Below are 27,148 nucleotides of genomic sequence, written 5' to 3'. Positions count from 1 at the left end.
GTTCGCTTGCACAAACTTAAGTCACCTCTTTACCATGCTTTTTTGTTCTTGTTGTTTTGCTACGGTTTTATTGAATTGGGCTAAAGTAGCTACACGTCATTTTGACATCGTAGCTTTAGCTCCAAAGATGACCTTTTTTCTACTACCGTAACTCTTTAACTGTTTACGTAACTAACTTAAAAACAGCCAACAATAGACAATTCAGAGAACGTCAAGGATTGGAGCTAAAACTGCGGTGTGTAACCCTTATTCTATCCTAGGCACTTTAACATTGGGAGTGGGGTCATCTGGACCCCACTAGACAGTGCGCTGAACCTTTTTTCTTCAATGATTTGTGATCTTCACTGGTGTCCATGGATTACATGAAATCTTTCCACCTTTATCCACCTTTGTCATGGTAGGGAGAACACGTCAATTGTGTGTGAATGTGTGTGTGACTGGGTGAATGTGTCTGTGACTGTAAAGCGCTTTGGGCCTTGTAGGTAGAAAAGCGCTGTATAAGTATACGCCATTTACCATTTACCAATGTAAGGGTGGGGTCATTTTGACCCCACAAGATAGCACAAGGATTAAGGGGCAAATATCTTTAAGAAGTTGTTGGAAGATGATTCAGAAAGTGAGACTACTGTGTGAGCAATGCTAACCCTCTAAACATTATTGACCAACATTTGAATGCGACGGTTCAAGAATGCTATAAAGTCTCTTGGTGACCAATATGCAGTTGTGCGATGTTCTTGTGAAACCAAAGTAAATCCCAAATCGAGCCAGGAGTTTGTCGAAGATTTGTTACATTTCAAGCGAAATATATTACTAAATATCATATTCCCTCAGAATTGTGTCTTTACTTTGATGAATACAACCCTAGCTAACAACATTAGCATGCTAACTCTCTACACAAAGCCATTAGTACTTTTTTCTCTCAATCAGTGTTCAGGTGCCCAATTTTCAGAACTTTTTTCTTTTTTCCTCCACGAAGTTCTACAAAAAGGAAATATGTCATAATTGCAGCATATAAATGCAGTTTTTCTCTTATTATGTGACTTATTGAGGTGAGAAATGTGTCCCTTTCACTTGTGGAAATGTTTTACCTCCAACAGGATGTGCTTTTTTGAAAACTTTTTTTGGTTCCAAAACTTAATAGTATTCCATTTAGTTCAAGTCAAGAGACTTTAGAAAACAATAATAAGGTGATAGATTGTTAAAAATCGTCTTTTAAAAAGGCTAAAATAGATCAAATTACTATCATTTACTTACTAACCTCTTGAACACTTAAAAAAAATAAAGTGTTTTTATGTCCCAATAATACAGTGTGTATTTTTGTCAGTGGGATTCAGTCCTCCCACTCTTGTTTATAAGTAGTTTTTGTGGCTGGACCGCATTGGTTTCTCCTCAGCACTTTGCTATGGCAATCATTGTGTTCCTAATTAGAGTCAAATGTCCATGTTTTGAATGGAAACATTTGAATGTTTTGGTAAATTTTTTGAATTCCTCTCCTTTTTGTGTTTAGTAACCTTCCACATGTCTTTTTTTGTTTTTTCTCCACTCAGTACCAGTCAAAATTTTTTCTTTATGCACACATTTCATCCCCACCTCAATTTTCAGTTCCTAAATTCTAACGTAAACAGCATAGTTAAGGAAAAACACATTGTTTCCGTCCCCGATTACAAAACGAACATGCACACAAATAATGCAACACACTTCCCTTCCTCCTAATTCCTTTTTTTTATTTAAATGTCAAAGTTTGCCACCCACTTTGGAAAATAATGTCTTAATAATTTATCATTACAGTAATCATACATCGGACCCCTAAATTCACTAAAAAACTCTTCAAACTTTTAATAAAAAGTTGATTTATTGGTGTTTTTTTTGTGATAAATCCAACAAAAACTGAAGATAATGCGAGCAGGAAATGTAAAACATTTACTAGAGAAAAGGGTATAATTTTAAATATGAAAAAAAAAAATCCAAGTCCACATTGGTAAATGATTATCAGTCTATTTTATGGCCGTTCTTTCTTTTTATTTGAAAAAAAAAAGACAAATCAAAACTACTCATGAGTAGTTTAATGACAGCAGCAGCTGAATTCAATCCCCTTCCTGCTTTTACAGTGAACCTCATGCTTTTCATAATTTCATGTCATAAAACAAAAATATTGGATGTTGAGGTTAATGTAGTCAGTAAGTAATGATGTAAACATGTGTAAAAGTCATTATAATAGCGCTCTCGGTTTAATTCTCATTGACCCTGATTTCTTTTACTACCATTTCCGTGCTGATGGTAATGTTTTTAAAACACATGGAGGATTTTCTATTTTTCCTCCCACAAGAAAAGCATATCCAGAAAGTGTGGATAAAGCTGTTCAGCACTGATCGACACGCTTAAAGAGTTTCAGAGGCCAAAGGAGGCTTGAACAGAAAAGCATTTCCATAAAACAATATTTCAAATAAGATGGAACAGGTAATAATTTAATATTTGGCTGCATTCAATCATGGAGACTTAATTACCTTTTTATATTTAATCCTATATAACCACTTGTATCATATTTGATACATATATTTTCCAGACCCCTATCTTGTTAGAATGATCAAAACATTCCCATAAAAACCCATTTAAATATAACTTATACAATGTAGTTCATCATCGTTCCTATAGGGGCAGTAGAAGAGCTATATCTGCTCATTTCAAAATGGCTGCTTCCGTAAAACTTTTGGCGGGAAACAAAGTTTGCTAATTTTACAAAACATTGTGGTGAGAAAAACGTATCTATTGTTATTCGTCTCTTTAAATGACCACTAGCTGTTTTGAAACATGCAACATTTGTTGATAATGAAGTATTTTAAAAACAGTTACACCATGTTAAAAATGCATGGACCAAATTTGAGTCAGTGGGTAATTTATGAGATTTTCTGTCCTGAACATTTATGTCAAAATGTTTGCTCCTTGAACTAACATTACTGAGAGAAAAAACGTACCAAACCACGTAAATGCATCATAACTGATATACCTCGTTAAAAAAAATGACATCACATTTTTTTGCAGATTTCATCAAAGGGTTTAAACAACATCATTAAAAAAATACTTTTCTGTCTCTTCTTTCCTGTAGTGGGCTTCACAGGGTCAAGGCCATATCACACAGCCAACACTTACATTTTGTGCATATTGCATGTATTAAATGTGGTCACGTGAATACAAGTGGACTTTAAGCGATAAAAGTTGTGGTCTTTATGTGAAACTTTCACAGTTTTATTACAAATTAACCACGTAAAACCAGGGAGGAAGTACGAATAAACCACACGAAGAACAAGTAAATCGACGTAGAACATGAACCGTGCGTGATTGTTGGGCTGGTTACATACAATTCATTAAAGAGTCATGTGTCGTATGCAAGATAAAAAGGTTATACATTGGTGGTAGATGAGTGAAAAGTCTGTTAGAAATATGTGGACATACGTGGAATGGTCGTGGAAAGCCACAAATTTGCGTGTTCATCTCACAAAATCCCGCACAATTGCACAAGATTTACGTAATAAGCTCAAAGCTGAATTCATATAAATACCCGTCAGCCCAGACCATCGACCGACAGCTGCTCCGAACATTTATAAATGACGTTGTCATGCACGTATCACGAAAGATAAATTTCATGTGTGGAAAATGCGCAAAATGTACATAGTGGCTGTGTGACACGGCCTTTAGGTTTGCATTCAAGTTTTCAGTCTGAAGCTTTCACCCCCCAAACAACACAAATTTTTGTGTTTTATGTTAAATATGTATGTAAACAAACTTTTACGTTGAAGGAGCAAGAAGGAAGTCAAAACTGCCATCTCTGAGAGTTTCAGTGTCTCTCTGACAGCTGATCAAAACGGCAGTGAAACCTCCTGACTTGTGAAACTGAAAATCGGCAGAAAAGTCAACAAAAAAGCACAGAAGCTGCAGAGGATTGTTTCCTGAAGTGACTTTCTCCTGCATTCTGTGTGTCATGGAAAAGTGCCTTTAGGGTTAACTTACCCCTGTAAACACCACTACATCAAAAAACTGACCAAAAAGGCAAATTCTTGCAATTAAGATGATTTGACACCTTTAGATAAAATCCACAAAAAAATGCTATCTCATTTTTTGTGAGCTATAAATAGTATCAATTATGATTTGTTGGGTGATTTGGAAAGTTTGTTATCTTACACTCCCCTGCTTAGATTAATACTATATTGTATTAATGTTGATATTCTAAAAATGTAGATTTTCTAATATTGTCATTATTATTCCCATCCGCTGTGAGTATCATAGTGCATGCAACTTACTATAAGCCTGTTTGTGTTAAATTTATTAACAATAGCAATTAGTTGTTAATAAGCTGCTAGAGGTTAGAAGCTGGGGAAAGTAGGGTTCACAGGGGTTCTGTCCTCTATTCTCATCTTCTTCTCTACTCTATTCCTGGTCATTTATTCATCATTTAGTTCTCTCCATACCTCTGCTTGGTGCAGTGCGATTCATGTGTTGTCCCTCTTTCCCTCCTGTCCTTGGCCGTGGACCCTGCCTTTGGCTTGCCTCCCCACCAACCGTCCCCCAACTCCATCTGAATGACCTTGTCTGCTGGACTATTTAAACATGTAGTTGTAGGGTTAGATAAGCTAATTCTTCTCTAGGAGTTCTGGTACATCGCCTGACCGTCCTGGGAAGATCCCTCGTTCGTGGAGATCCCTAAGGTTTCTTCTTTTTTTCCCTCTGGAATTGGGTTTTTTATGAGTTTTTCCTTAGAGAGAAAAAAGGTCGTAGGGCAGGGATTCACAGTTTAGCTTACCGTCGTTAGTTTAATTTAGTTAATTTTAGCAAACAGCTATTGTATTTTATGACTGATTGCATTTTTTGTACAATTAGTGAAGCCTATTGAGACGACCGTGTTGTACTATTGGGCTATATAAACCAGATTGAATTGAATGATGATGAACAACGGGGCAGAAAACATGGACCAAGTTTTGCATGATGGCTTTTTAAAGGAAAGTTTGGATCGTGTTGCTAAGATTTGGTCTCAGAAAAGTGTGTATAAAAAATGATACTAATGGTCATATAAGGCAAAACTGGGTAAACAGAAACAAGTTCAATCATATTGAAATATTTCCCACACAGCTTTTCTTATTTGTTGAAAAATGTAGAAAAGCACTAAACCTTAATTATAACATGATGGTGGGATTATGATGGTGTGGGACTGTGTTGATGATATTTTAAGTTTTGGTTATTTTTTTTTGTTTCAGTGTTTGGATTTAAATATTAATGGTATTACAATTAATTTATGTATTTTTTTTCTGACATAATTTTTTATCATGTAGAGTAGCATTTAAAGTCCTTCCTTTTTTGGGGGAATTTGTATATGAAAGATGAAGGTTGATGCTCGGAAACCATCCGTCTTTGATAAGAATCAATATTTAGCCATATAACATTCAGCTAGCATATAATTAAAAAAAATAATTTAAATAAACTGAAGGAACAACAAAGACTTTTGTCCTATTTTCTAAGAAACGTATGTTTCATTTCATTTCAGAATATTACCACAGTAGACGGTACTATTAAGTAATAATAAGTGTAAACGACTTAGGGTTGTAAGTAATATATGACTCCTTCATTTCAGTAATAGTGAATCATGAAAATTATACCAAAAAGTGTTGAATGGGAGTGGGAGACGCATTAGATCAGCAGGATTTGATCACAGCCTCATGCATTAGCAACTTCCTGTTTCTCCTCACACAGCGACCCAACCTGAAGAAACCTCAGAAAATGAAAGATTATACTTCAAAATCTGAATCATTCAATTGATTTTTTAGACCAAATAATATGTAGAGCGTACAACATTTTGCTTGATGGGTACAATGTTGAATAGAATAGAATAGAATAGAATAGAGTATAATAGAATAGAATAGAATAGAATAGAATAGAATAGAATAGAATAGAATAGAATAGAATAGAATAGAATAGAATAGAATAGAATAGAATAGAATAGAATTTATTAATCCTACAAGGGGGAATTCACCTTGTTACCATGGCTCTATTAACAACAGCAGATAGATTATAGATAACACTAAAATACACCTAGAAAAAAATAACAATTATGTTGCAAGTTCTAGTTTTCAAACAGTGTATGTTTTACATTGAGGGGTTAAAAAATAAAGAATAAACTGAGTCTCACCGTTATATTCAGTCGAGAACATTTGACATTTTTTTCGTCTCAGATAATTGGGTTATACCAAAGACTCCAACAATGGGACCCAAAATCAACATCAAGGGGTTGAAACAAATGGTTCCCAAAAGCAGCTGTGATTGAAACTCACTGCTGCCCCTCGGGGTATCTGGTGATTAATGGGGGCTTTTTCATTTTTGAAGGGTGAAAGTGAAATCTCAAACTCCGTGCTTGAACTATATTAGTGGTTTATCACTGCTCTTTGTGAAGCACACTGTTCTCAGTCCAACTTTTTAAACCGTGTGTGAACTTAACATGGAGAGCTAATAATCACATTAAATTAGCAAAAATCTAATAGGAGTCGTCTCAAACCCATCTCAAACTTGTCCCAAACATGTCTTAATTTAGTTTCATTTAGTCAATATTAGAAATTTCTGATGGCTGTGATGAGCTGAGGACGTCTGATACTAAATCGTGACTGATTGGAGACAAAAAAAAATGTTTTAGGAGCATTGACTGAACGTGGGAACTGGACTAAGTGACCCCTCCCTTTCCAAACAGGAAGTACGTGCTGGTCCCAAGGTACAGAAATCCCACAGACTTCTATAGAGAAATAAACCGCTATTACTGTGGGTGTGTCTGGATTCATTTACTACTTACTACAAAGTGCACCATGGTAGTAGTCCCCAACCTTTTTTAACGCCATGACGTCACACAAAGTTTTCACAGGCCGGTTATTGAGATTTAGCGGACGATTATTGTAGCAATGCAACGATGGAGAAGGAACAGAAATGTCACAATGTGAAGTCTGAGCTTTTATTTTGACACGTATTACATTGTCCATCGCACGGGTGTCATCCTCCTCTCCCCTTCCCACACTCATGATGCGAAAAGAAGAACTGTCTATTAAATGTAGGTTAAATGTAAGTGGGAGGCTCATCTTCTGTGTCCTGGCTTGGCCTTTTCCCCTTGGCAAAGAAACTTTCCAAAGAGGTTTTTTTTTTTTTTTTTTTTCATTTTGCTAGCTCCTGGGTTTTGTTTAAGCGGTAACCTATCACGTGACTGAGAAGAGGGCCTTGTCAAGAGTTAAATAGAGGGATGTAACAGAGAATCAGGCAATTTTTCAAAATAAAACATCTTTCAGATTCCGAAATAAATAAAACGGTCATATAAGTTATTTATTCTTTCTGTGCAGCCCGTTACCAAATGACCCACGGACCGGTACCAGTCCGTGGCCCGGGGCTTGGGGACCGCTGCACTATATAGTGCGTTTGCCAACAATTCCAAAATGGAGTGGCCCAGAAATTTCCCAGAAGTCCGTGCGAAAAACCAGTGTGCATCGATACTGATTAGTTTGGCGAATATAGACCACAATACATTGTGTTTGAACAATGTTTTTTGGGGAAAAAAAAGTAATTCAATGTGTTTTGTTAAATAAACCATCAATGTTTTCCTCATCAGAACTCGGTGGATTCATAAATAGTTGTTGTAAAACGTTGACATCGATTCGATTTTCACTTTATGAATTCAGTGACGTCATATAAAAATAAAATTGCTATTAAAATCTAGGGCAGTATACAGTCCTTCACTAAATAGTTTTTAGTAGTTAGGGGTTAGGATGGGAATTCAGACACAGCCTCAGTCATAATCCTTGTCAGAATCAGGGCCGGACTTACCATTAGGCAACGGTAGAAGATCTCCTGCAGCCCAGACCTAAACACTTAATAAAACTGTCTAAAATAAATTTTACGTCCATCATTATATTAACTCTGTCAAAAAACCCCGCCCCAAATGACTAAACTGGCATAAGATTGATCATGTAAAAGCATTTGGTCCTCCCCCGTCCTTCTGCAGCAATGGTATATTCCAGTCAGCAGTTACAGCAGGTACAGAGACTCCAAGCAGAGGCAGCATTGCCAGAATGGGCGGTTTTCTGCTCAATATGGTAGTGTTTATTCTGACTTTGCCGGTAAAAATTGCTTTAGGTGGATGGACATAATTTGGGCGGGTTTGGGATCGGTTCTGGAGTTTTTTGTTTCAAGCAGGGAAGTGCAGTCTGGGAATTGGCAGGTGACATACAGTGCTTCACCTGTCGTCTTCCTTGACCGTCGACATGGGATGTAAAGCCTACTGATAATAAAATAAATGTGTGTTCACACTAACCTGTTCCATAAATGCAATTTATAGGTTTGATTCTAATCATTTAAATCATTTTTATCCTCAAAATCTCTTGCCGCACAAGAGATTACCAAATCCAGAGTTGATTGTTCCTTTAGTTTACTCAGCATATGCTAATAATGTAAAGCTTATTATTTATTATTTTATTCATTCCATGCTCTCTCTTGAAAATCAAACTCTTTTTTTATGTTTCACAAGAACTTTTGCTTTTATTTTACCTCAACTAAATTCATGAAAACTAAAAATACAAGAACAATTTTAACTTTTGTTCATGATAAACTAAAACTCCTATAGTTTTAATGATTTGTGTTTGTTTTTAATATTTGAGCAAGATTATCAATAGGAGCCCATTATTTAATTGTTTTTCTGTGACTGACGGCAAAACTGGTGGTTGTACTTTCATTAAAATGTGTTAAACTTGGACTTTCAATCAAATCAGAAAGTAATAAATAATGGATGATTAATTCACAGCTAAATAATCACTAAATAATATTTTTGGGTGTTGTCTTGTTGGGTCTGGTGATCTTTAGATGACTTTTAGGCTGGAAAATCATGACTATCTGGCAACACTGGCGGAGATTAAATGATGAATCAAAGCATTTTTTTAAAAAGTGGTCAAGTGAAGCAGAGTGATTAGAGAGGCTATGAAAAGAGGAAAAGGCAGAGACATTTGTTGTTAAACTTCCAAAAGTGCTGGAAGACAGATAAACAGGAAAAACAAGAACAGAATAAAAAAAACTATTTCTTTTGTCCTCTTTAGTAAAACCTGCAAATTAAAGAAAACACATGAAAGTTTCTTTTTTTTCTTTGTAGGAAGAGAGGGATAAATAAATTAGTGTATTTCACAGAGTCATGTTTTTCCAAGTAAAAACAATGTATACTGTATATATATGTTATAAAGTACATTTCTTTAACATTTAAATGTAATTTCAATTTTTATAAATTCTTACAAAAAGATTTGGTGTCTTGACTTTGATGTTGTCTGAAAGTGGACCAGTAAGGAACTTATTTAACGTTTTACTCTAAAGGTAAGGATTACAAATACATAAATAAATAAAATCACTCCAGAGGGCCCCATGTTATTGCCCTCCTGGGGCCCCTAAACTTTTAAATCCACCGCTGGTCAGGAGAACTATTCTGGCTCTGCTACTGTTTTTTTAACATGCTCTTGCTAATTATGATTTTCTTTCATGATACATGACCAATCAGACGGCACAATAAAAGTAGGAGGTAGATTCTCCCGAGCCCACTTTCAAGTGGTGGGGGTGTAGACTTCCTCCTGATTGGTCAAAGTAGTTGTTATAGAAATTGACTCTAATCAATCACGTCCATATCACGGAAAAAAATGGCGACTGGATGGACTTCATTTTATTGGAGCCGGAGGGAAACCATTTTCTAGGAATGACATTACATTCAACCACAATAAGATGTATATTTTGTCCTGCACACTTCAGAAGGATTTGAACCCCAAACATCTGAAATAAAAACATAACTCCAATTTTTTCCTCATTCGATTTATTTTATTACAAACAAAAAAAAAACAACAAAAAAGTTTTGGTGTCTTCTTTCACAAGTTTTTATCGTCACTCATCTTTTGATCGGCACCACTAGATTACACAGTGACACAAGATATCCCAAAATCAACAACAACAGAAAAAAAACTCTTTGAAAGAGGACAAAGTGTATGGACAAAATAAGTGCTTTTACTTTGATAATCATTTTTTTTTATTCCTTTTTAGGCTTTTTGTTTAAAACAAAAATACCAAAGTAAAAGGATTTCAAACTATGTCGGAACAGAAGAGAAACATTTTGCGATTAGTTAGCTTATAGCTAGCGTTACTTACACGAACATCAGTTTACGGGTTTTCCTTTTGTTGTTCTGCGATCTTTCTTAAGGCGTTTGTAAATAATTGCAACTTATAAAAAGTCCCAGCAACTTTAACCGTGTTTTTTTTTAACAAACTATGACGCTTAAAGAAGCATTTTGGGTTAAATATGGCCTATTATCTGTTTATGCTTGTTACTGGAAAATCGCATAAAAGTAGGCGGGAACAACAAGCATTTCTGAAGTTATTCCAACTTCTTCGTTATCAGAAAGGATGAGGATAGCGAAAGGGGTTGCCTCACCTGCTGTGGGGTGCTTTTTATTTTCTTCTTTTTTTTACTTTTTCTTCATAGTTTCTTCTTACAAAAAGAACTTTTTTTTGTTTTTGGTAAAAGCTCTGTTCAAATAGCAACAAGTGAGAACAACAGCAACATTGACGACAACGATATTTAGAAGTAAAAGTACAAGACAAACGCAGACGAGCTGCGTAAATCTGCAAATTATATCGCACCAATTTCGTGATCAAAACCTGGGAAAAAAAACAAAAAAAGCCAAAAAAAATAAAAAAGGCAAAAGGGGGCATATGATCCAGACAAGGAGGTGTGGTCGGTAGACTTTTGATAACACTGGCTTGCTTTATGAAACATTCATAAGGAGGGTTTTTCTGAAAAATAGCGTCATCTGTAGACCTTTTCTGGAACTTAAACCCCCTCAAAATACCCCAAAGCTCTGTTCCCAGACGAGACGAGCCGTGGAGAAATACTTACGCGGTCGAAGAACTCCTGAAGATTGTTTACTGTATGCCTTACTGCATATGTTTATCCAAACTAGTACCGCTGATAAAAATGAATTACATAAGAAAAGAAAAAACACTAGCTGTGCTTGGAGCTGCTTGGACTGAGAAAACCGGTTCATCTTCTCGGTGAAAGTCTGTGTTTAAATGACTGTAGGCACAGCTTGATGGGCTATATATTTTTTTTTTCCACGAGACAGCATGGTAGTGATAGGAGCATGCTTCGGGGGGGGCGGAGCATGATGAGACGAGCGAGTTTCCATACACATGCAGCTTCCTGCTGATACTTTCAAGAGCAGGGGAGGGAAAAGGAGGCCATGTTGTGGAGTCTACTCGGGGAGCTAAAAGGGTTTTGGGGGACTGAGGAGGTGGCTGTAGTGTAATGTGAGGTTAGAAGCATCTCTAGTGGAGGAGGCCTTTGAGAGGAGGCCGTTTATGAGGAGTATAATGGTTTGAGGCAGATGAGTAAAAGGTCACACTCCGGGAGAGACAGGTTGTGGGGATGTGTGAACGTGTTTTCAGTCTCAAAAGAGGGAACTACAATCATGGTGGGCCACTTGGTTCACCCGCAGTCAGTCTATATAGGCTGCTCAGACAGATGTTGTAGTCCATCGCCGGGAATCTTTTCCACCTAAATGTCAGTTTTTGGAGAAACAAGGGGGGAGGCTTTGCAGGAAACTGGTTTGCTTTGTTGTCTAGTCGTCGATGCAGATGACTTCCCCGCTGCGCTGCTCCCGCCTGTTGATCAGCTCCGCCTCCCGTTCCTTCTTTACAGACATGGGAGGCCCGTTTAAAACTGCAAGAGAACACAGTTCAGCCGGTTCAACATGTGCAGCTCTGCGCCTCCTCTCCTTCACAGGCACAGGATAGAAGTTGGCCTAACAGGAATCGACCCCTTACCTCTGTAACACCGGAGATGTCGCCGGCGACACCCAAATAACACACGCATGTCTTTGACACACTGCAACTCTTTGACCGTTTGCAGGATCAACGCCGCTGAGAAATGTGACTTTTCTATCAACTTTGCAGCGATATTCAACCAAAGCTGCTTTTCTCTGGAACACAATTAGCTGATTTACCCTGATTACTTAAACTGTCCAAGAGTTACGGTAGGCGAAAGAATATCAACACTGGCGCTAAAACTCCGGTGTTAAAGGGTAAAACCTGTTTTCGAACCATCACAACTCTTTTGACAAAAAAAAATATAGTTTAGAAACAAAAGACCCATCTGGCTGCTTCAGCTTTGGATAAGGCGTCAAACTTCACTCAGTGTATCACTAAATCCCAATTTCCAATTTCCACACAATAAGGCACACTTAAAACCTCACATCTTTTTCAAACAACGGCAGAGCACCTTATAACCCGGAGCTTGGTCTTTGTGGGTTCATTTTGGATGCCTTTACTGATGATGAAGTGATTTGGAGAAGAACACGGTGCTCTGTCAAAATGTTTGGTTTGATGTTATTGGAAATACGCTAACAAGGCTAACGTGTAGCGGTGTCGCTTGCTAGTGACCTTTTTACTAGCAAGGTTGGGTGTTAACATTGTCACAGTATTGCTTGTTTTAGTGAGGTCAGTCTGCTTTTTTAATGTGTTGCAAACCAGGTCAGGAGTTACAAGTTTAGCAAATAAGCTAACGTGAACTGGTGTCGAACTGTGTTTTTTCATTTGTTAATAAAAAGTTTGGGGACTAGCATAGCTGGGTGTTTATTGTGAATACACTAACTATGCTAACGTGTAGCAGCATCGGACTGTGTTTTTTTTACGCATTAATGAGATTGGGAGTTAGCATAGTCACAGTGACGTTTATTTTAGCATTATCAGTCTTTCTTGACGTGTCGCAAACAACGTTAGGAGTTACTTCTCCCTTCTTCAATGGGCTTGTTTTGATTCCACAAAAATTTAACACAATACGAGAACAATAACAGACAAATATTTAGATAAAGCATAAAGAACATGCTAACAAGTCGACTAAACTCTTTATATCACTTCAAATCACTAAATTACTTTTTAAAAAATATCACATATAAGTCGCACCTGAACATACAGTACAGACCAAAAGTTTGGACACACCTTCTCATTCAAATGAATGGGAAATGAACAGCCAAACTATTCAAACAACTACAAAAAACACAGTAATCAGATTTGCATGAATGAAAAGAAAAAACAAAATAACTTGCTTTTTCTAAGGTTCGCTGAATGTAAAACCTCTGTGGTTAAAACTAGAAACCATAGAATCCTTTTACAGTCATCTTGCTTACCAGGCAAAGGAAACCTCATCCTTTTGAGGTTGGAATTTAAAAAAAACAAACAAACAAAGGAAGTACTTTAGGTATGGCTCGCATTAGCCGAGATCTTTGTTTTTGCTTTAGTAGCTTGATTTACTCATGAATGCAAGTGAATCGACAATGTGGAGATTTTGAGAGTCAGAAACAACAAAACATAAACAAACAGAGCTACTCCAGAAAGACTATTTATTAGCAAATAAACAATTTTAAATCGTTAAAATCCCGCACCGATTATCTTTCGATCTACTGTAAAAGTGTTCCCAGTGGTCTTTCCATTACAATCATGCCACCATGCATCTGTTTGCACGCCCTCCCGCTAACTTGCAGGCCCTCACAACCCGAACCTAACATTATGTTGCATTAACATGCAACAACAATGGCAATAGCACTATTGGAGCTATCCAGCCGTACAGTTTTGATCCGGATTCCAGCTCAGACGAGGAAAACAAAGACGTACACGGATCTATTTGTCAGCAAGCGGATGCATCAGAATGGAGCGGAGCATGAAGCTTGTTTATTGTGTGTCATAAATGCATTCCTTTTTAAAGTGTGTTTTATGTCTCCTCCTGATGTAAAACAATCTGATTGAAAGAAATACTCAGAAATGCAAATTTGAGCTTAATTTTTTTTGCATAGTCCTCCATCGTCACAAAAATGCAACAAGAAGATGTTAAAAACACTATTTTCACCAGAGAAGGTCTTTAAGGATGGATGATGACTGAAAGTGTGTGGAGATGCATTCGAACGCACCGTTCCCATCGCCCTTGGCAACGCGTGGTCAAGCAGCCACCTCTGCGGTCAAAACTCTCATAGCTATGCATGATTTTAGGACTTCTTTGAGCTCTATGTACAAAACGCACAACCATTGAATGTGCATTGACAGGTAAACCAGGTTGAACTTTGACCAATCAAGGACTTGGATTTGATAGTGACGTATAGATGGCGTCCCTTTTATTTAAATGAAGTGAATGAATGAAAAGTGAACATGAATGAGAAATGAATAATTGCGGTTTGTGAATTCTGTGACACCAAGTCTTTCCTTTATCGGAATGGAGCTGAGAGAGAAAAAGATTCACGAGATTTGCACCGCTTTGGCATTTAGCACCAAACCTTCTCCAACTGTAGGAGGCGGACATGCGCCAGAGGACAGTAGATAAAAGAAGAAGAAGAAGACCCTTCCTGCTTGTTCAGTGTCACTTTCAGAGTATGGCACAAAAACGGATCTTATTAAAGATCCAAACATCAGCTTTGCTGACCTTGTTTTTGTTTTTTTCCCCACAATTAATGGTTGTGCATTAAGAGGTTTTGTCTCTTTAGTAAACTTTCACTAACAGGCACATGAGGAAACACACACACACACAAATATAAACCCCTCAAACCTTCTCTCTGCACAGCTGCCCGGCACAGGAATCTGTGCTTCCCACATTGGTGTGCTATCATGAGCCGAGCGCTCATTTCAAAACAAAGCCCAGAATAGTCTGAGCGTGCAGCGCTCGCACTGGCGCTGCAAGAAGAAGACAAAATGTCATAACACTCGCAGGCAGATCAAAGACGTGATAAGGAGAGGACCGGAGAAGCTAAACCCGTGTGTGTGCGCGCCCGAGCGTCCAAAAGTAAGAGAGGGGGGCCACGTTTGGGAGAACTTCTGGATTTTTGCCAGTAGAGGCCAACAGAGGAAAGTGGAGAGAAAGACACACACACAGTTCAGTGTGTGCTCAGACTAAATCTGATAAGAGGCAAAACAAATCAAGGTAAGGACTGGGAGAGAGACACACAACGTGGGAGTGGAGGGCAGAGAAAATGCAGTCGGTCCGAAAAAAGAAAGAAAAAAAAGGATTTGGCCAAATCGAGAAAGCAGAGAAACAAGAACGAAAATGAGGAAAAAGTCTGGATTTGTTCATTTAAACAAGCTCATCTTTGTGGAGCTGTAGTCCGTGTGTGATAGCCAATCTTTGTCTTTGATCAATAAAAAGACAAGAGTTCACAAAATAAGACCACTGCAGGAGCTCTTAAACCCTCAAATGTAATCCTTTCCTAGCCCTGGAACTGTAAAGTTCACAGGAGGGACCATAGAAAGTCCAGAAATACTCTATAAAAGAGGAAAAAAAGAAAGAAATCTGGCCACCATGCTGGTCTGCTTCAACAAATTTTGCCTCCTATCTGACAGAAAACTTGGCCAGAATGTTGTTGCTCCCTGAAAAGCTTTATGGGAGCACAAATGTGCCAAAACTGCTCATAAAGAACTATGTTGTGAGTCTGACCTGTCGGTTTTTTCTATTTTTAGGGATTTAAGAAGCACAGACCTGCTGTCAGAATGAAGAATCTGCCCGACAGTTTCTTTTCTTTTTTTTTTTTTTAATAAGAGCTTGGATGAGGCTAAAAAAGAGAGTTGAAAGCTCTGACAAACATTTTCTATGCACATCTGTTTTTGCACATTTATAATTGTTCCCCAATTTATTCATATCAAATGTCACATGATTAAAATGGTCAGTACAAAATGATTGCTTTTGTGTGAAACAACTTACATAAATGGTCTTAAAGCTTTTATTTTGAAAAAACCTACACTTTTGGCGTAGTCTGGGTGACCCTGAGTCATGAGTCACATTTCTGTTTTTTTAAAATAAATATTCAATCCTTGCTCTCCGTTTAGGTCCAGTCACTGAACCTTGAGTCACATTAGATGTTTTTCTGGGTTGTAACAGATTAGCTTGAAGAAAAGTATTAAGAGTCTCTGGTTTTTGAATGAAAAACAAAATCGTACCAAATTAAGGTTTAAAGGTTAGCTTGTCTATAGTTCCTTTTACTTCTCCCTTTTTGAATGATTCCATTTGATTCCACAAGTTTGTTTCAAAGCCCATTTTACTCCAAAAGTGTCAGGAAATCTCAAATTGTGCTTGGCCGAGCTAGCCACATGGTGGCGGTACAGTAGTTTTTTTTTTCACCAGCAGCAGTGGATGCAGTTTATTCGTACTAGATAGAAATGTGATGGAGAATTTTTTCTATTGCACTAGCATCTTTACAACCACAACGCGGTGAATTTCCACAAATTAGCTTCTTAATTGGGATTTTTTTTTGACTGGCCAGGAGCCTCCTGAAAAAAAAAAGTTTATTTGTGTTGTTTTTGTAAACAATAGTGTAAATATATATATATATATATATATATATATATATATATATATATATATATATATATATATATATATATATAAGTGTGTTCTTAAACCTGAAACCACTGATGTAAACGGAAGTGTGGGAGGGGTTACTGCTAACCTGGTTCATTGGCGCACTTTGGAAGACATGGGTGATGCTAAGAGAGTAGGTTTTTAGCTTTAAGGCCCGTACACACCGGGACGAATATTCGCCAGGCGTTATTCGCCAGCGTTTTTCGCCACGTTTTTTGTGTTCACACCCAGGCGATTTTCGCTGACGATGAGTGGAGTGAACATGCAATTTCATTCCCTGACATTCGATGGCGCTTAATGTAAAACAGAAATACTCCTGTACACAAGGTGGCGCTGCGCAACTTTACGCTTCTTAAAGTCGCTTTTCACTCAGAAGAAGAGAGCAAGTATTTACACGCTTGTCAGAATCAAACAAAGAAAACATGAATATTTCAAGCACCAGTAGCTCCAACTGGTGCTTGGTTCGGGGATGTTTTAGAATGTCCGTCATTATTGCTTCGCGGCTGTGTAGATGCAACTCGGCGTCTATCTTCTTCGCTGGTATGTGTGCTCAGCAAGGCAGTTTTGTGTTTGAGCGCCCCCAAGTTGTGTTTTACTGTAACTTCAGAAGCTCCAGACACGTGAGCAAAAGCGCCATTCTCATTGGTCGAGTAGATTTCGACGCGTCGAAAAAAAAAAACGAACCCGAGGCGTTTTTTTTTTTTGACGCTTTAACGCCTGGCGTTTTTTCGCGTCGGTGTGCACACTCTCGTTGGTGCCCTTTGTTTAGTCACGAGGCGTTAAACGTCGGCGAAAATCGCCGGCGAAATTCGTCCCGGTGTGAACAGGCCTTTAGGCTTCTTTTTCTTTATTATGGAGATCTCTACAAAGGCGTTGTAAAGCACGTTGACATGTCTGGGTTCATGGGATCAATCAGAGAATCTCCCAGTACAGGAGAGGAAAGGAAAAAATAATAAGTTAGAGGAGAAACCTTTTTTTTCGTGTTTTGATATGAACATAAGAAGGTTTGAGAGAAGAACAAATAACAACAATCAGCTGAATGTTGACTTTGGACTCCAGCTGTTGTTCACAGCATAAACATGTTACTAAGAAAGCCCAGTTCCTCATTGGTTGACACCACATGAATATGCACCAAAGTTCACATATTTTAACTCTGGAAACTTCTCAACACAACCATTTTAAGGCTCTGTGTTGTCCAAAACACCGAGCTGCTATGGCGGCATGCCTCTCGCTGCATGCCGCCATGCCAGTCATGAGTTGGCGTTAAAAATCCCACTCAGCATGAACGTAGCTTAACAGGACAGGAGGCAGATTTTTGGCCCAGGCTTTTGTCCTATTCTCCCTGCCAATCTGTGATCTGAGTTTGAAAAGAGAAAGTGGGTCCCACCTTCAAACAATAAACCAATAAGAAGACCGCCGACATCAAATAAGAGTTCAGGTTTTCCTGTGATTGGATTGGTCAAGTTAACTGATCAGAAAAGTCATGGCAGCGACTATTAAACAAGATAGGATGTAAAAGAGAAAGGAGCAAGCAGGAAGAGTTTAGAATATATTTTAACTTTAGGAAGATAAAATGACGGTAACTAGATTGATTAAAATCAACGTTTTGAGCTTTTAAGTGTATTATAATATTCATTCCTCACTATAAACAACCCCAAAGTGGTATTTTGATCCATTCTGAGTATACCTCTAAAAACCTGATCTCGAGCACCAGCCCCTCCCAATCCACGAAAATGAGCGGGTTCTCACATTGTGACGTAGATGAGCGAATTGTTTTTGTGCGCGAAACATAGACAGGCTGCCGAGGCCGGCCTCTAGGTTATGAAATGGGCGGCACCCACAAAACGAAGGGCGAAAGGCGGAGCTTCAGAGATCGAGTCGTCTTACTTCTGGGTAAGAAAACTTGCTGCGCAAATAACTCATGTTTCATAAATAAAGTGTGCCAAATGTAATCTATGATCATAAATATGGATGTAATTAACTCGGAAAGGCTTAAAAAAACACGATATTAAATTAAAATAAATACAGTTTATTAGGCCTCTTTGAGCTAAAACCCTTTAACCACACAGATGTCACTGGCGACACCTAAATAGCAGAAGCTCTTTAAACTACCGTAACTCTTCGACCGCTTAAGCAATCAGCTGATTCTGACGCAGAGAAAAGCTGCTTTCCCAGCTACAGAAGCCGCTGGAATTAGGACTTACAGTAGTCAAAAGAATGTCAACACTGGAGCTTGAGTGTTACAGGGTGACATATCCCACACATCAAGAGAGAAAAATCGTTTTTTTTTCTCCTCAAATTTGTTTCTATGACAATGTAAACAATCCTCACCATGCATTTCAAAAACAAGCAAAAAGAAAGTTGTAGTTTTTTTTTAACCTGCATTGTTCTTGAAGGCTATTTTTAGTAACACTTAATGGGAAACATCCAGTCAGACAAAAGCCATGGAAAAATGTGTTTTAGTTCAGATTGATCTCCTCCTTTCACGCTCTCCCATTAAAGTGTAAACCACAACACTCCCCTTAAGAAAACATGGTGTCTGCTTTTGTTCTGAGTTATTTAGTCTGTTTCTTCAACACCATGTGGCCTCAAATAGATCATCTCTCGTGTCCTCGTAGCGTTAAAAAGAGGAGCATCACTTTGAGTCCAGCAGTCATGAGAGGAAGTTGTTTACAGTACACAGAAATGTTACACTTCTAGACATTACAATGCTAACAGAAGACTTTATTCTGAAAATCATGTTTAAAACCAGAACAGGAAACTATTGCACTTTTACATTTTTCTTTTTAAACTTATAACATCTGTCATTTTGACAAGTTAACAATTTATGTGGAAATTCTGACTGTGAGTTTAGGGCTTTATTTTTTGAAAAGGACTTTTTCTTTTAAAGTGCACCGTGCAACCGGAGCAGCCTTATGCATAATACAGTTTTGCTGACTCAGCAATATTCAAACTAAATTAATAAAGGAGCCCAGAGACTTGTTAGGATAAGCAACTTTAAAAATGGTTTGGCAGGTTTGAGAGGTTATAAGCATCACTCCTAGCAACAAAGAAAGGGTGTTCCTCAGGGATCATCCTCAGGACAACTACTGTTTACCTAATCCTATCAAAAAATTCTTTGGAAATGCGCGTTCATTGAGGAAAATTTTTTATCAAAAAATTAAAACACAACTTAATGTAGTGCATATATCTACATACTTTTTTTTAACATTTTGTTTCGACCATTTTATATTCACAAATTGCTAAACAGTCTAGAAGCAAAGGCTGCTGTTTGGCCTCTTGTCTCAAGAGATTCCTTAGTTTTTAGAGCATACATTTTCATTTTTGACATTTTTAGAAAAGCTTTCTTTTTATTCTATATTCACTTTACACATACGCATCAGCGAGGAAAACAAATCTATTCCTCCAAACAGCCGTTAGACATTTGGTTGATGGCTCGCAAACGTGGAATCAAACCAGTCGCAAACACTTTGAGGGAATGTTTCAAACTCTGAAGTGATTTGAAATTATGACCAAAAGCCAAAAGAAACAGGTTTTTATTACATTTTTATTAAACCAATGTAACAGCATGAGTCATCTGAGGAAACTTTGTAAACATTTCATCTTTTTTCTGGCTTTAATGTTGCGATTTCTTGTTCTAGTTGCTGCTTCTCCATGATGGCCACCAGTGGATTTAATTTAACGGCTAAAGTAACCGGGTTCAGTTTCAGGAAAAACTTTGTTTATACTTTTTTTTCATAGATAACTGTTGTCGTGCCAACGTTCTCTTATACAAGAACAGTTCTCACATTTTTGTTATAAAAATAATTTTGTGGTTACGAACATTCAGCGACAGCCTTACTTATTTATTTATTTTTAAAAAGCAAAAGATAAATAATTTGTTAAAAAAAAACAACAACATAAAGGGCATTCTCACATTTCCTACACATGCACACAAATACAAAAATCCCTGACTGTCGCACTTGTTGCAAGAATCTCCAAGCTGGATGGCGGCGGCGCTCGTGGATGAACCTCTGATGTATAACACAGAGGTGGAAAACCTCCGTGTTTTATTTTCTCTGGGACGTTTTCCACCGCGTGGAATCCATCACGCTGTCACAATAAAGAAGCTCCAGGAACAGAAGTGTCTCGGCGAGCTTCAAAGAGTTTCCCTTTGTGTTTAGTTTTTAGCGGCTCTGTAATACATCACAGCTTTCATGACTTGAGGAAGAGCAGCTCATAAATACTGTTTTGCAAACAGGAAACGTCGCTATTTTCAGTCAGCGGCGTCTCAAAAAAAGCAAAGACGCCGCTCATGTGAGCGGGTTAAAGCAACGTAGTGTTTATTTAGGTTCCTTCTCTTTTGTTTGGTTGGACGTAGGAATGCTGGGCGGCCCGGCGGGGATCTGGGTTTTAAACGCAGAAAACCTTTTCTTTCCGTCCATGTTTTTAGGGGGGTTTTAATCATTTTCGTGAGCTTGGATTTCATGTCATGAGTGAGGTTGGTGTAGTGTGTGAATGCGTGTGTGTGTGTTTGTGAGGCTCTGAATGAGTGCAGGTCTGTGGAGGAATGAGGGAGGACGGGGTCAGACGGAGGGGACCGGCTTGTTCAGTCAGCCTGCAGATGAAGAATTGAACTGAAGGGAAATCTTTTTGGCTCAGAAGTAACTGAAGTCTTCAAAAAAACAAAAAAAATCAGTCTGCAGAAGTATAAAAAAAATAAAAATTACAAAAAATAAAAACAATATCCTGCTGCACTTTTCTTCAGTTCAGCCCTCATTCCTGAATTTCGAGGTGATTGAATAAACATCTTCCACTTCTCTTCTCTCTTGAGGGCAGTCAGACTTTTTGGGCTTTTTTCCTCCATAGCACCTTTTAACCTCTCCTTTTATATTTTATTTTGTAGTTCTGGAGTTGATTGCTTGCTTTTCTTTTGGGGGGGGGGGGTCAAATAGCCACCGCTGCTTTTTATTTCAGGTTTCCTGTCCTCTTGCTTTTTTTTTTTTAATTGTGCCTCCCATCGTTTCTTTTTCTCCTCCTCACATTCCAGCAGTGTCAGAGTTCTCCTTGGAGCTCCTTTTGCTTGTTTTTTGGGACTTCTTCTTGCTTGCAGCACCCCCCCCCCCCCCCCTCTCAAGGCTTCTTTGGTCGTCCGTTGCGCGGTAGGTTCTCCACCGTGTTGCTGAGTCGGTACTTGACGATGATGCTGTGCACCGTCGATTTTGGCATCCTCAGCTCCTGCCCTATGGCCCCCTCCGATTTGCCGTCCTTCCAGAGGTCAACCACCCGCTGCCGCTGCACCACATCGTGCTCCTTGGTCTTCTGGCAGAACCCGCTGGCCGTCGGCCCCCAGGCGGCTCCGCCGGCAGCTCCCCCGGTGGCCCCGGCAGCTGCAGCGGCTTCTGTGGGGGCAGACAAGCGGCAAGACTGTAGTGGAGGCTCGGAGAGGGGCAGCAGGATAATGTGACACGTTTACTCTTCCCCACAGGGTCAGAGGTCAGAGAGAGCGCTACTGGAGCTGTCGGGGAGGGGGCAGCGGGGCAGGTGCGTGGCGATACGAGGAGCGAATGAGCTCCCCTCCATCTCAACGACGTTTTCCCCCAAAAAACAAGAAACTCGAGATTTACTAAGACAGAGATAACAAAGCAGTCCTTCGGAGCAAAAACAGGTGAAGAACTGAGGCGTGTTTCTTCAGAGAGCAGACCAGCGTTCCCCTCATTACAGTTCTTGAAGGTTGATCCTCTCTAAACCATTATTCTGGAGTCTGACCTCCATCGACTTCATAAGTGCGGGTTCGTTCTCTGTCCCGCCGGAGTCCAGGCTGCACAGCGCCGTGCTCAAACCCACGAAGCAGCGCGGCTTATTTGGGAGCAGCTTGACGGCGGTGGGCCCAGCCCTCGTCACAACACGCCGTTTACACAAACCGAGCTGCTGCGGTCTGAGTCCCGCTCAAAATACCTCGCTACAAAGTGGGAATGTTTTCTTGGCGCGGAGAGACTCAGCCGGGCTGAGCGTAATGACATTTTCAGAGATAGGCCCTGGCTCTCTGCAGTGCAATGCCTTTGACAGATGTCTCTGGCTACAATTACCACAAAAAAATCCAGATATACAGTGGGTGAGAGATCTGAGAGGCTGTTGTGGGTAATTTTCTTTTTGTTTTGTTTTTAGAGGGCAAAGCTACTGGGGCAGTATCAGGTTTTGCCAGTTATCTCTGCTATCCAAACATCTCCCAGCACATTCAGAGCAGGAGGTGTGTGCAGAGAGTTGGGAGACAAATCTTATGAGGAAATTAAATTCACAAACAGTCCGTAGGCGAGAACAAAGGCACACACTTTTTTTACAAATCTTTTTGCTTTGCAATTTTAATCCAAAGGTCTGACGTCTCAGAAGACGTTTCCAGTCGTCCTAAGCAGCCAGGGGTTTAAAGACCCACTCCGATTAAATTAGTTTTTTTTTTTTGTGTGTATATTTTAGAGTAAAAGTCTCAGTTTTTTCAATAGTTTGTCCAGAAGTGCGACTAATGCTACATTCACACTGGGCTCGGAAACCACTTCCGATGAATAGTCTATGGAAATGCTAGAAAAAACAATTTTCAGGCATTGGCGCTCAAAACCTGCACTCACGCCTCCTTACAGGGGTTTTTTAGTCCGTTTTCATGCTATATGTACTAAAAGAACCGCCATTAAACGCACGTCAAAGGCTAAACCGGTAGAACTTTTGAGGAATAGAAGCTGTGGGGAAAAAAAAGCTTGGAGCAAGATTTGCACCTCTTTGTCATTTTTCACCAAGCCTCTTCCAACTGAGAGAACATGTGCTAGCAATCAAATCCAATCAAACATTTTCCAACTAACCAACCAAAAGTAAGACTAAGTATCGGGTGCAACAGTCCAGTGTGAACACGGTATGCTAAAAAGCGCGTTCTTAAAAAGTGCATCACATGCAAGGTGTAAACGTAGCGTTCTACTCAACTGCGACTTCTACGAGATGTTTTGAAAATAAATAGCAAAAACCACTAGAAGGCGTTTCTTTGGGTGTGTGTCGGTATTTGCTACTGACAGCAATGCAGAAGAAGAAGCGCCGAAGCTGTTCAATAGCGACACAGAGGATGAAGAATTCAATGGATTTAGGGATTTAAAGTGAAATAAAGAGTTTGGTTGACTTGTTAGCATGTTGTGCAACGGTGGTGACCGCACAGATATTCAGTCTATCGTTGTCGATTCCCTTATTAAGAATACACTTTCTAGATGAAATGTCCGTTCTCTGCGACTTATCCTCCAGTGGGACTTTTAGTCCGAAAAATAGGGTATACAAAAAATATTTGAGCTTAAAATTGCATTTCTGAGTATTTTTTTATTCAAATTATTGTGAATCAGGAGCAGACAACAAAATGCAGTTAAAAAATATCATATTTATTAAGTAGAAAACATTCTGGGCAGACCGCAGGCTCCCTGTTCTGCTCCATTCCGATGCATCCACTTGTAGACCAACAGATCAATGAACGTCTTTGTTTTCCTCCTCCAAGCTGGCATCTGGATCAAAACTGTACGGCTGGATAGCTCTGATATTGCGATATTGCAACTGTAATGTTGGTTTGGGGGGTGTGAGGGGCTGTAAGATAGCAGAGAGCTCTGAGAAGTGGTTGACGGGAAGAGGGGGCAGGTTACGTCGCACTGATGGTTCTCGCCAACAGCTTGACGGTAAGTTTTGAATGAACTACAGCAGAAACTGTTCTAGAAAATGACAGGTTTTTGATTAAGGCTAATTCGCGATTAAACAAAAGTTTAAAAGATGAGTGGAGTGGGTGTTTTATGCGATACAATATATCATAAGGGCAAATGAGTTCATAAGCAAGCATGAAGTTTTGGAGTCTGATCATGTTAGGAGATGAAAATTCCTTAGTATAGCAGAGCGGCACATTTGTGCTGGATTTTTGGTAATGTCTATTTCAGGTGTCTGTCTGGTAGCTGCGTCAGAAGCCCTTTTTTTCCCTCTCCGCTCCATATGTATTGTAGATTTACACTATTAAAGCTGCTGAATGGGAGAAGCCATCAGGTACTTCTTCTGGCCACACAGTTTAAGATAATAATGAAACTTGAGACCCCAGTGGTACTGCTCTAATGAAAGTAAGTGGATGGAGAAAAATGACCTTTCACATAGAATGTCTTTTTTGGGATGTCTGAAAAGCCGTTTTTTGTTGTTGTTTGTGTGGACTTTTGGACCAAAACTTTCCAAACGAAGACAAGATTTGCTGCATACTTTATTTAAGAATAGGAGCGGAACTGTGTTCTGTTTTTGCCAGCTACAGTTCCCGTTGCCAAGAATTCAGGCCCTAATCTCTGGCCAGTTTAGTTTATCAGTGCTTTGGGACGCTCTGCAATGAAAACATGGATGCAGAGAGCCGTACTGGATCAGATTGTGGTTGTGATTAAACAGTAAGTGCAAGAAAAAACCTCAGCTGAAACTATGACAGCTAATCCTAGATCAGTGCTGCAACCTAAAGTTGAACTTCTTTGGAGGTTTGTGTCCTTTAAACACCTTCATGCCATCTTTCTTATTATTATTATCTTTTCATTCTTATATGGAAACACTTACAGGTGAGGAACAAAACGTTAGGCACTTAATACAATGCACTGGCATGAAACGCTATATGTCTGTATGTATTTTTGCTGGATTTGTTTAACAGGTACAAAGGCCTATAGCAGCAAAACTAACTAAAGTGCCAAAAAGTGTTAAATTAGGCTGTAAAAAAATCAATGGTGCTCAACAAACTACCATAGAGGTGTTTATAGGGTATAGATGAACGGTGGGCAAACGGAGCCATATGCGGCCTGTCAAGCTCTTTAATATGGCCCGCCAAACTGGAATAAATGATATTGATCATTCTCATCCATTTTTCATTTTCCCTGTAATGGTAATTACAGGGAATTGGTAATTGGTGTCTACCCATAGATGGTGTACTGAAAAAAAATAATTGACCTTTATGTTGGTGCAGAAAGATATTCTACTTTCATTTGGTGTTGGAAGATTTGTTGTTTTTGATGTTCATGTGCGTATTTCTAGTTGGACAATCAGTTTTCCCCATCATTCCATACTACATGAACGCAGCGCTTCTCTAAGTTTGCTTTTTTTTTCTGACGGACATAGACATATCGGTGCAATGGGCAATAAAATGAGAACAAAAGCCACAGTTTTGAAATAAAAACTCCAAAATGCGTGGTTCGGCCATTGTGACAAATGTTAGAATCCTTTGTGGCCGACGAGTTGAAAAGTTTGCCCACCCCTGGTAGAGATCATTGACTGTATACACGAACTGCACTAAACATCCCCCCTCGCATCCCAAACAGGAAGTACCCGCTGGTCCCAAGAAGCCAAAGTCCCATAGACTTCTACTGTGAAATAAACAGAAATTACTCAGTCAGAATAACTATTCTTTCTCTACTACCCTTTATTAACATGTTCTTGCTAATGCTATTTTTTTCCATGATATTTTTGCTGTAGCGCAGTTATTCAAGTTATAAACTGTCCAATCAGATGTCTCGATAAAGGTTTGTAGCCTTGCGTCAAATGTTCGAAGCGTTTGCTTGACAGATTCTTTCAAGCCCACTGTCAGTGGAAGGGGTGTGGCCTTCTAACAAGCTCCCTCCTGACTGGAGAGAGTGGTTGCCATGGAAATGTAGACATGGCTTACTGAGGACGTCAAGATCCAAAACTGCGACGTCCATTTTGTGGAAAAATGGTGACTGAATTGGCTTCATTTGGTTGAAAACCGGAAGCCAGGCATTTTCTATGGGTGACGTCACACTAACTCAGTCCAGTAGTCATATACAGTCAATGGTATGGATGCAAATGGTCATAGGGTTGAAATGCTAAACAAACTAAAGTGCTCAAAACAAATAGAATTATTGCTTGATGTTCAGGCTAAACTTGTTGAATGGATGCTCTGGTTTCCTTCCAGCCCTTTACAAACTTTTACCTAAAGGTTTCAGAGCATAACAGCAAAGCAAAACCACAACAGTTAAAATCATTTCAATAGTTATAAAGACGTGCAAGAATTCTAAAATGAAATGCTTTAAAACTTAATACACTTTAAGCTGTTGTTTTAGATATACAAAAATGCTGACAAGCTTAAAGAGCAACCTGCCACTTTATCATCAATTGGTTATAAACAGAAAATTGTATTTTTCTCAACTTGACCATAAAAATGCAGATTTTCTGCCAGAGGCTGGAATTTTCGGGAAAAAAAACAAAGCTTGGGATTTGCAGGTTTTTCTGTTCGTTAAGCGTTATAATTATAGTTTTAGACATTTGTTTATACTATGTAAAAATGTTTTTTTTGTATTCTCAACATGAAAGCACTTATAACAACAAGGTAAAGACATTTTTTTAAAAACTAGGCAAGATAAATTGGATAAATAAAACACAACTGGTTAAACAACGACTTAATTGATGGTTTTACACAACTGAAAGACCCACTCCAATGAAATTGGTGTTTCTGGTGTGTTCAACCAGTATTGTGGTATTTTCCTGATGATACAGGTTCTCCCACTTAAAAAAATGAGAGAGAGCAGTAATTTACATCATCGGTGTACCTCAACTATGAGAGACAAGATGAGGAAGAAAAGTCCAGAAAATCTCATTTTCTGATTTTTAAAGAATTTTTATTTGTAATTATGGTAGAAAAGAAGTATCTGGTCAACAACAAAAGTTCAACTCATTACTTTGTTATATTTCCTTTGT

The 27,148-nt window shown here is 38.8% G+C and overlaps 1 protein-coding gene across 6 annotated transcripts in view; it reads right to left on the bottom strand.

The window, feature by feature from the left end:
• Positions 1 to 9,842: 9,842 nt before the first annotated feature.
• chd3 (chromodomain helicase DNA binding protein 3) overlaps positions 9,843 to 27,148 on the bottom strand; it is a 66,732-nt gene continuing 49,426 nt past the window's right edge. For 4 of the 6 annotated variants that reach the window (XM_078936452.1, XM_078936453.1, XM_023949023.2 and 1 more), the window contains one exon: positions 19,951 to 21,813. In XM_078936452.1, the coding sequence (XP_078792578.1) occupies positions 21,545 to 21,813 (269 nt within the window). In that variant the 3' untranslated portion in view covers positions 19,951 to 21,544. Of the gene's footprint in view, positions 11,759 to 19,950; positions 21,814 to 23,741; positions 24,020 to 27,148 lie in introns of those variants that run through there. The other 2 variants (XM_023949026.2, XM_023949027.2) reach the window with 2 other exon arrangements.

This window comes from Oryzias latipes, chromosome 18 (genome assembly GCF_053564925.1).
Source record: "Oryzias latipes strain Hd-rR chromosome 18, Olatipes_Hd-rR_3.1".
NCBI lineage: Eukaryota > Metazoa > Chordata > Actinopteri > Beloniformes > Adrianichthyidae > Oryzias > Oryzias latipes.
The sequence above is the reverse complement of the archived record's forward strand: the minus strand, read 5'-3'. Positions and strand labels throughout refer to the sequence as shown.